The following is an 11,223-nucleotide window of genomic DNA, read 5'->3' on the forward strand; positions in this document are numbered from 1 at the left end:
ACCAGTTCTACAGATTTCTTAGTAGTCAGATTAAACTGGATTATGTTAGAACATTTTTAGAATTTTATTCAATATTGGAATTTTTATTAAAAATTATGCTAAGCTTTAGGTATAGCAAAAGTAATTTGAAGATGACAGTCTCATTAGAAAGAAGTATATCTGCATTATTTTTACAGAAGATAATATGTTATGTTTGCATATATTTTTGTTTGTCTGGTTGTAAAATCAGTCCTCAGCCAGTAACTTATTTTGCTGCACTGGGCATTTTTGCATCTTCCCCTTGCAGATCAAGCAGCACTATAGCACGATATGTGGTAAACTTTGAGAGAGATGGCTCAGAAATCAAAAGCACAGAAGATGACATCTCAACTATTGGATCTAATAAGGTTGAAAATGAAAAAATTCCACTTTATCCAAAGGAAGAGAGGGAGATATCAGCAGCTAAACTCACGGTCACAGACCTTCAGCAACTGGTTGCTATAGCACTCCACGAAGACCAGTCCCTGCCAATGGATCTTGGAACGCTTCAGTTTACTGATGGTCAGTAGGCAGGACAGTGACAGGCACAAGTCTGAACCTTGCCCTTTCAAACTGATGCTATTTCAGTAAGGTCTCCTTTGCTTCTCTAACAGATTGTTTTCATCTGAGGTATCCCGTTCTCCTAAGTGTTGCATAGCATCCAAAGGATGCACAGATCTAAGTTAAATTTTATAACAAAATGTACTTTATACAGCCTGACTTCCAATCATATTGGAGGATCTCTTTTTCTTGGTTGTTTGTTTAGAAAAGCTGGATATTTTGCAAAGACAAATAAGAGGAAAAAAAAAAAAGAAGACTATAAATATTCATTATATCATTTTAATTACCCAGGATGGACAGTCTCCTTTTTTTAATAAGACAAAAAGTGAGGGCTTCCTCTAATATAAATTTAGCTTTCTGAAAGCTAATTCTCAACTGTAAGCAAGCCATCTAACCTCCCAGTGAAGTCAGAGAGACAGACACCTTACAGAGCATTTGATCCCAAGCTAAAATCGGTGGTGTGAATCACACTGTAAAGGTGCATTTTGCTCTCTGAAACACAGAGGGAGTGTAGATGACAAGCTGGGTGTGAAAACCTCCAGCAGAAGGTTGAAGGGCTGTATCCTGTTCAGTAATCCAGCTAACAAATATCCCCTTCTAGTCCACCAATATTTTTTCTCAAAGCTAGCATAGCCCTAGTTTTGGGGAGGTGGGTTAAAAATGGGGAAAATTATTTAAAATATTTTTTCATGTGTGTATTTACCAAAACAATCTTAAAACACACACCAAATTTTAGCTGTAGTGTTTCATTTCAAACAGCAGCATTTTCTTGCTAAAAAAATATTTAGATGTTCTAATACTTTCTGTAAGAATAAAATGTTATATTTTAATGTAGATTAAAAGTCCCAAGAAAAAATTTCATGGATATAGAACACTTTAATAATAGCTACTTTAATAAACTTTTTCCTATTAGTTAATTTTAGTAACCAGTTTTAGAAAAACAGCTTGCGTGCAAGTACATTTAAAGAGCTCCTCTGAGAGGATGAAGGGAGCAACTGGCACTAAAGCCAAAACACTGAGAGTAACAATGGTGTGGACTCTGGGTAAAATTGAAAAGAATTTAGGCTTAATGGACCACACAATATGTCATCATAGCCCATGCGGATTTAACTGAGCGGTTCATACTTCAGCTGATTTTAAGCAGTCTTCCATGGTTCAGCTCTCTACAGACCTATCCCATTTATACTGAATAAAAAGTACAAAGAATACTGCATATAAAATTCCTGTTTTCCTCATAATTGCCAGTTTAAATGGAAATTTCTGCCTCTCTCTTCTTAACATGGATTTTAAAAAGTAATTTTTTGATGGAGAATAGTATTAATACTGTTTTTTACTTAGTTTATGTGTTTTGATCAGTTTTCAGTGTGCCACTGCCGAAATATTGTGCTCTCTCTCTCTAATTTTTTTTCTTTCAGAATCTATTATACCACCTAGTGATTTTGATAATGATATCCAGGCCATGGTCACTATTCCTCTGGCAGACCCTGATCTGGTAAGTTCATACTGGTTGTTATATTTATCTATTTCTCCATGAGAAATGAAATTAAACAATGTTAAGATGTACATAAATATACAGAAAAAGGCTCTTATGCTAAAATACATATCTGCCTTTTATAAATGCTGTAAGGATGAATGTTGTGGTGTTATACTGCAAGTTCATACTGTGTTATATTTATCTATTTCTCCATGAGAAATGAAATTAAACAATGTTAAGATGTACATAAATATACAGAAAAAGGCTCTTATGCTAAAATACATATCTGCCTTTTATAAATGCTGTAAGGATGAATGTTGTGGTGTTATACTGCAACAGAGATACTGTTTAGAGCATTTACAAGTGAATATTACTGCTTGATTACCTTTTCCAGTTTTAATTACAAAGTAAACAATGTCTCACCAGTTCAGCAGTACATCTCAATGACAGAAGGAGAGCAATTAACAGGGACAGTGAAAGTCATCCTTCTTTGACCATTTTTAAAATTACAGGCAATGTGTTTAGGATCACATGCACATGCCAAACATTTTATACATCCCATGAATTCATGCTGTTTGCAAGCTCCTGTGGCTAAAGATTGATGGCCTTTTTAGCAATGAAAGTTAAACATAATAATGAAAGCTGCTTTCTAAAAACTTTTTCAGGAGGACTCCATGAGTATGGAACTCCCACTAGGTTACCCCAGCCCAGCAACAGTGGACCAAACAGGAGGCATCTTGGTCAGTGAATTTACAACTGGAATCCCTGTGCTAAGTGCCGCTGAAGACTTTAATAATTTTGTTTCATCTGAACCTGTGTTCCCTACCAAACCCTCCAGACAACCATTTCAGGACAAATCTCCTCCAGACACAGAAGATATCACTACTGACCACCGAAGTTTCACAGTGCCTTTCAATGCTCTGGTTAGCACGAGCAGTCCTCCAAAACCAGAGTCTTCCTATTTGCCTCCTCCAGCAGATGATTCTGCTAGCAATGACTTATTCACCGATGGCTATGAATCTCCAACGGAGCAGGCTACCACACTGGCAGTTTATACCACAGGTAGCTTTACCCCACCTAGTCTCCTGCAAGCTGGAGATGAGAATAGTGAAGCTGAGGAGAAGAAAGAACTGACTGATATAACAGAACCACCTTTCAAGGAAGCTGACCGAGGTAGTCTGTTTGGACAAGGTAAGACACAAAAGATTTTTCCATAAGGGAGAGTAGGAGAGATTTAGTTGTTATTACACATACAGTCACATACAAGTACAGTAAGCATTCCTTTCAGTTGTGACAGAAATTTTTCTGGCCCATCAAAGGTGAAAAATTTACATTTCTGATACCCACTTCAGGAAAATCCTAATGTACCTGACTTCAAGGTTGTCAAAGCAAAAAAAACCCCACCCAACCCAACAACAAATGCCTAAGGATAAGGCACGCTTTCTACAGGGTATTATGGTAAAAATTCAAAAAGGCAAAGCAAAAAGACATGACAGAAAAAAAAAATGAAATTCCAGGCTAACAGAAAAAATTCCGCTATTTAAAACATGGTAAATTACTTTGGATTCTACAGACAGATCTGCATGATAGCAGCAAGAGTATCATGGAATAATTTATTCCAAGCAAAGGGTATCATGGGTCAGAAAAGTTTGCATATCTACAAGTCTGATGAATGTGAAAAACTTTTAAAAATTTCTGTTTTCGATGTTTGTTTATTCAGTGTTATCCATACAGTCGGGTTTTTTAGAGGCACCCAGATATATGAGAAAAAGCACATAGTAAATCAAAAAAGTATATACATACATTTGTCTGGGTGGAGAAAAGTCTGTATAATTTAGCCTTTAAAATGAAAAATACATGATGGACATGTTTCCCACAGTTATCAGAAAAGTGTTGACCCTGCAGATGACAAACGTTCGGGCAAAGATAGTAGGGTCATCTTTAGGGCACAGGCAAATTAGGCTTTCCCCTAGAACAGCAAAATGTCAATAAAGGCTGCTGCCTCCATCACCACCATCAGCAGCTTGGAAAGCCATGCTAGACACTGTGGAGAACTCTGGTGTGGGGGTAACTGGATTTTATGGGACAGCAGCCTCCATTGGCAAAGCAGCGAAAGCACGGTTCCTGTTGTTGCCCTCTGTCTGTCCCAGCTCTTGTCTGCTCCCTCTCCTGCTCCCCGACCTGGCCTCACCAACTCAGCATTAGGTCAGTAAACTTTAATTTTACTTACACTTCTAAGAAGCCTGTGCTAGCTGTGTAAGATGCAAGAGGTCGCTACAAACACATGGGAGGAATTAGTTCTTTGATGAATATTCAGATGTGCTTTGTCTCAGATTTTTGACTGACCCTCTCAACAGAAAAGCAGAGGGCAGGTAAGAACTTCATATGAATCAGCAGGATTCTCTGAAGTCCCCACGTAGTCTCTAAGCAATACTAAAAAATCTGCAAAGAAGAACATACAAAAAACAAATTCAGTGGCAAAATTCCCACATTAGTTTGCACAACCACACTCAGTGCTTCTGGATCCCCAAGAATGTCATCCTCAAAGCTTGTAAGTTTGCTCCCTGCTTCAGGGAAGTCCCCTGCTCCCATAGGAGGCTCTACTCTGTCCCTGTTCTGCCAGCTCCCTCCTTGCTCAGTCCTTGGCCTTTGGAGTGAGCATAATGAACCCTCCTCCCCCTTTCAAGATGTTCCTACTGGCCCAGCATGCCCAGAAACAGCAAGAGGGCACTTTCATCCCTGCTGCCCAGCCACATCCTGTAAGGCAAACAGGCAACGTTTGCATAGCTGATCGGAAATACCCCACTGCATGGTTATAACGTCCTTTATGATGGGTCCCCACAGCAGAAATGTGAGAAGGAGAAACCCACATAGAGTACACTCTATAGAATAGTGCTCTCTCGAGACACAAAAAATAACAAGATCAGCATTTTAAAGAATAAATAATGTAAAAGTTGCCACTTGGGATCATACAATAATCATCTCTGGACAGGGAAGAGCATAGCATATGTGGTTATAACGTCCTTTACGATGGGTCCCCACAGCAGAAATGTGAGAAGGAGGAATGCCCATGTAGTGTACTGTCTATAGTATTGTTCTTTCTGGATCCAGTAAATAACAAGATCAGCATTTTAAAGAATAAATAATGTAAAAGTTGCCACTTGGGATCATACAATAATCATCTCTGGACAGGGAAGAGCATAGCATATTCCATGGTCATGTTGTTGTACCTGGCAGTTTGTGTACTGAATAAGAACTTCCTGTTCTGTAGTCTTGCCTTTATACACAGAGTTCAGAAGTGAGGAAAAGGCAAATACTTTATGATTAGCAGAGTGACTTAAAGATTAGAAAATCGCTCCTTATAAGAATCAGTTGTGAAATGTTCCTGAAAATAAAGTTTATGATGACAAGTGTTAAACACAACTATTTTCAAATACATGCTGTGAAGTCTTGTAGTGCTACTGATAAAAGCACAGCATACTTTCAAATAACAGTACAGCATACCTTTAAATTTCATTCATTATAACTGTGGAAAAGTGTTACACTTGCAGGGGAAAAAAAGGTCACATGCATTTTTCATTCTACTCACTCATTGGGTTAGGGATTTGATGTCATAAAACCCACATAAAACCACGTATCTATTTCACAATTTGCTAAATAGCTGAAAAACCTTGTAGCCTAACAGCTCCAAATGACTGAAGAGAAGCAGCAGAGGGTATTTGACTCACCAAAAATGCAGAGCAACTTATGCTGAAGATACTAGTTCCATTCTTTTTCTTCAGATCAAAAATTGTAAAGAATTTGTTTATTGCAATTTATTATAGTTACTGCCTGACTGTTTTTCACTGGATGGGAGAAGGGATAAGGAGATGGACCTCTCTCTGGCCCCAAGGTTCAAGTTTGCTTGATTGTTCCCCAGTGACAGTGTGGGACCACAGTTCATTTGACACTTGCACAGGCCCTGATACCTCAGATCAAAATGGGGATTAGATTATGTGTTTCTAAATGATCCTCAGAGACAATATATTGCATAGTTTAATGAGTTTCAATGTCATCAGGCAAATAGAAGGACCAAGGGAAACTTTACAAAGGAAAATACAAATGGAAAGTTCACCTCTTACTAACCCAGATTTCCTCAACAAGTTTTTCTCATATAATTTGAAATTCATTAAAAAAATATATAAAGGTTTTTCTTCTTCCTAAAGCCATTATTGCCAGTGCCCAGAGAACACGGGATTGTTCGCTTAAAGAGGTGTGGATATTCTTCAAGAGCAGGTTTGATCCTGTAAGCACCTGGTACTGACCCTTTAAACACTGTTGCACATTTGGGTTGGAACCTGTCAATCTGCAAAACAGAATGAACTGTCTAGAGCTGTAAAAAAAAGCTTCCCCAAAATAAGGCCCACTATCTTGTTCCTCCTTGGTGAACACAAGTTATGTCTAAAACAAGCACTAGAATATAAGAATTCCATCATCATCTCTGCAACTGAGTAGAAGGAGAAAAATGACTGTTCCCTGTCTAAAAAGAAGGGATGCCATGTTAGCAGTAACACAAAACTGTAGTTATTATATTTGCTTAAAATCTTACCGTACACAAAACATACTGCATACTTAACAGAAGAGAGATGTTGAAAATCTATTTACTCAGTCCTTAAAAGATTAAATACTGTATACTCTTTAAAACTTTTTTTATAGCTTTTTCAATTCTGGAAGTCCTGTGTACAGCACTTCCTGTATTCTTTTATTTCCCTAGATGTTGCATATTTCATAAGAACTGATAGAATTTGACCTGGAAATTCAGGACTTAGCAACATTTATGACAGAGGTTTTATTAAAGTTTACAGTGTCAGTGATATGAATTTTAATATGGCAAGCAGAATTCCTCACCAGCAGATACAGAATTTTTCACACTTTGTGCCTGGCTGCATTTCATAGTCACGTTTCTTAGTAATATTTAAAAAAAAAAAACAAAACACCTTTTAACTGTTGCTGGTGTGAAACAGCAGGAACTACTTAGACAGTGCTGTATAAGGTTGGACAGAGGGTCAGGGTTTAAACAGTTGCCTGCAATTCTACTACATTAATTTCCAGCCATTTCCCCACCCTACAGTCCAGAAGATGGAGGAAATTCTCTTCATCACATTTAGAACATTCAATTCACTCTTCTTTACCATGAAAGGAAGAGCTGGCTAGCAGAAATAACATAGTTTGAGATTCTTTTAGGTGTCCTCATCAGCTGTATGTTTCACAGATGGTCTTTATTGCATTGGTTATCACATACGTGTAACTACAGACTGAACAGTACTACAGATTCCTGAACACCGAATGTCTACAACCTACACCAACTACTTTAATTGCGCCTACCTGAGGTCACTGAGCAAAGCAACAAAAAAAATTCTTTCACAGCTCCCAAAAAGATAATCAGACTCAGCCTCACACATACAAATACACACAAAGTTCTGCATACATCGTCTAGGGAAAGGAGAGTAAAAAACAGGTGAGGGACGAGGAGTCAAACTAACAAGAGGTGTCCTTTTAAGCCACACAGGGTGGGATTTGTCAGGCTTGGGCAGACAGTGATAGGAATGAGCCAGGAGCAGGTGTGGAGCTTCTTTCAGATGGTACTGTGCTCATTCTGGACAGTGATGCCGTCCATGAGCAGTAAAGAGCAGGCCAGTGAGGTTAGACAGCTGTGCTCGCCAAATGGTGATGGCAGTTACTCCACCCCTTGAAGTAGCCAGAACTACTAGGAAGATGCTAAGCTGTCTTTAAAGTAAGCCTAACCTTTGAATTTCAAATTCTGTTTTGAGATTTCTCAATAGAATTAAGAGAGAAACCCTGGTACAAATTTTCAGACCTCTTACTGAAAAGTTCTGAAATGCCTGGATCAGATGTTGTGATTTAAACATTTGACTACTCAAAAAGGTTTTTCTTTGCTGTAGCCCCTTCAAAATCTAGGCTATTTCTATTTTCCATTTACAACCAGTGCAAAAAAACTACTTTTTTCTACTGTCTGAGATTATGCCTGTTCAGTGTTCTCTAGCGTTCCTCTTTCTTCATATTTTTTTTCTCCTCTGGAGTTAACTCATCAGTATCTCTTCTGTATGGTTAAATTTCTTCTCCCTCTCTTTGTAGCATTCTTGTGACTCTATCTAAAACAGTATGACCATTCAGAAAGGAAGCCACGTCTGTAACGTATTAGACAGACTGTTACTGCAAAAACCAAGAAAATTTCAGCAGTAAAACAAATGCAATTAAATGTATAAACAGATAAAAGAGTTCATGAACACTGTAACAACAATAATGATATACTTTTACTTCCTAAACAGTAAGAATAATTTTAATTTGTATTTGTTTTAATTGTAGCTACTAACAAATTATACAATCCAGGTAAATGGTTATCCCAAAATCCTGACCATCATGGAGGAAGCAATATTTCTGGAGAAGTTATTCCAGAAGCATAGGACAAAATAAAGCTAGCAGTAAATTACTTCAGCTATTCTGTTGTACTACGTCTCAGTCTCACCAGCCTGGATCATCCTCAAGCTCTCAAGAAAGACTCTGAGAGAAGAAGAATCTGCAGGGTGTGTCACAGAGTTTTTTCTGTGAGAAAAAAACACTGATAAGGAGTAGATGGTGGTCACATCTCTGTATGTGTAACTGATAAGAGCCTCATTAATTTCCATAATTTTTCTCATGTTCACACAGCCTTGTTGTGAGTGGTCCCCTTTGATATCTTCCTCCTGCCCAACAGTTAATTCAGTCGTGCACTCCTCACTCACTACTATTGCTAAGCAATCTCTAGAAAAACTCAGTTTTCTGGATGTTTGGGGATTCTTTCTGCCTCTGCTTCATCCCCAGCTGCCTAAGCACCATCTCTACTTAGCATAGCTTTCTATTTGGCGTAACCAGCATTGTCATGGAAAAGAAAACCCCATTACTTCTTGCAAGAACTGCTCTGGATGTTCTCAGGATTGGAATTCACCCATTCTTTGTGCCAGGAATGCTCACCAGTTTTTTCACATCAATGGTTATACAGGGTAAGAACTCCTCTGTTTCCTTGCATGTTTTTGTTTTTCTTATGTTTTCTTTGACCATAAACTGACAGGCTTTTCTCAACATTCTCCCCCATCAGTTCCACTCTGTGCCCTTTCATTTGTCACTTGCCGCTTCAGATGTGCAAAGAATGCTTTTCAGGGAGGTGCTGCTTCAGTCTGATGCTTGGAGAAGTGAACAGGTAGGTCTAGCTACGTCATTTTCTCAAGCATTATATACGATATTGATTAACCTAAAAGATATCTGTGAATTGAAGATGAAGCTGAATGCAAAAGTTTCAGCAGGCCCATATTAGGATACGTCAGATTTAAGAAAAAGTTCATAGTATGTTCACTGTTGTGATAAAGTTAGAATTGCATACTTGGAGTACTACAGGTATCCTGAAGAGTCATAAAGATATTAGAGTATGTGATTAGCATATGGCCAAAATTTAACGACAGTCTGCTGCTCAGCTATCTCCGTGCTGGGAACAGCAGGAACAACCTGAATAGAACAAAACCTGCATCACGTCTTCAAAACATACTTAAAAATGCTGAAATGAAATGACTAATCCAAGAAAAAAGGTATGAGGGAAACAGACTACTATCTATTTTCCCAATTTAACACATCACTTGTTTAAATTATTGAGCTCTCCAATCACTTCAGTTCAGTTTTACTTTAAGGTTAAGCTTTGCTTCCTCCAAATATGATTTCTTATTCATGCCCCCCCAAATATGCAATATTACACATTAACCAAAACAAGTGAAACTTTATCCCCCCAAATATGCAATATAAATACACATTAACCAAAACAAGTGAAACTTTACTTTATATGCAATTGGTAATTCCAATGACTCATTGAAATTACTGTGTGAAGCACGGAAAACTATTTATATTTCTGCTAAGAAAATTTGCTTATCCAGAGGCAAATCTTCTGAGCTACATGTATAATAAAAAAATGTAACACCTCGTTGTCCACCTATATAGATAGCAGGAAGATATAACTCAGTGCTCTGCCACTTGTTCACTCATACCTTTTACTCTTAAGTCTCTTCCCTGGACGCAGGCATATATTGCTATCCCATTGTTTCCACAGGTGCACACCTGCACCAGATGCTCATATTCTGCACACACACTTGGGGTTTCTCTCTCACACAGTCACCACTGTTGCTAGTAAATGCTACTGCTCCTGCAGCTAATTCTCATGTACCTCACATGCTCCCTTTTAGGCTCTCAAAGCTAACCATCCTTCAGTACCTCTGTTTTCCAAATGCTATCACTTCTCCTATAATTAACATTCCCCGGATGATTATCCCCTTCCATGTTCAATGCTATTTCACTCCAAACTAATCATCTCCCTCCAAATTCACCATAATACTGCTGACTTAAAATCAGCCTACTAGTCAAAATTTAAGCTTTTCATTGGTTGCAGGTAACCCTCCACTATGAGTGAGGTATTACATATGTCATATAGGCTTTCATACATTCCAGTCTCAGATCCCATTTTGTATTAAAGCCAGCCCATGATCACCTTTCTGCCTGTGTGCAGAGACAAGATTTAAAGCTGAAAAATAACATATTAATGTCCTAAATAAAATTATTTTAAAACCTGTGACCAATGCAGTAGTAAAATAAGACAAATATTTTAAAACAAATAATACAGATTTTTAGGCTGAGGGTGTAAGGCTACCCTTTGCCAAGTTATAAATGAACAAAGCTAATGAAGTTTACATGTCATATAGTCCAGTGGAATAAATATCAGGTAAAGTGGTACTGCTAAGACTAACATGCCCTAACTAATGCATTGCCTTCACTCATTAAATATCCTTGGCCTTGCTAGAAATGTTGGCTTTGAGAAATAACCTGTTATAATCAAATGGTATTAAAATTTTGATTTTCTAAAATTATTACAGTCCTCTCTTCAGAGGATTCAGTATTCTTCCAGCGTAAGAAGGTCCATTTTTGAGCTCAGCCTGGCATTTTTCATAGAAGCATAGAATCATAGACCTTTAAGACCATCAAGTCCAACCGTTACCCTAACCCTGCCAAGCCCACCACTAGACCGTGTCCCTAAGCACCACATCTACAGGTCTTTTAAATACCTCCAGGGATGGTGACTCAACCACTTCCTTGGG

The 11,223-nt window shown here is 38.0% G+C and overlaps 1 protein-coding gene across 1 annotated transcript in view; it reads left to right on the forward strand.

Annotated features, from left to right (window-relative positions):
* IMPG1 (interphotoreceptor matrix proteoglycan 1) overlaps positions 1-11,223 on the forward strand; it is an 83,919-nt gene that overhangs the window by 41,105 nt on the left and 31,591 nt on the right. Inside the window, exons 11-13 of the mRNA XM_009275789.1 lie at positions 287-540; positions 1,995-2,071; positions 2,719-3,244. Coding sequence (XP_009274064.1) covers positions 287-540; positions 1,995-2,071; positions 2,719-3,244 — 857 coding nt within the window. The remainder of the gene's footprint in view (positions 1-286; positions 541-1,994; positions 2,072-2,718; positions 3,245-11,223) is intronic.

Source organism: Aptenodytes forsteri, unplaced genomic scaffold, assembly GCF_000699145.1.
Source record: "Aptenodytes forsteri isolate BGI_AS27 unplaced genomic scaffold, ASM69914v1 Scaffold256, whole genome shotgun sequence".
Taxonomy (NCBI): domain Eukaryota; kingdom Metazoa; phylum Chordata; class Aves; order Sphenisciformes; family Spheniscidae; genus Aptenodytes; species Aptenodytes forsteri.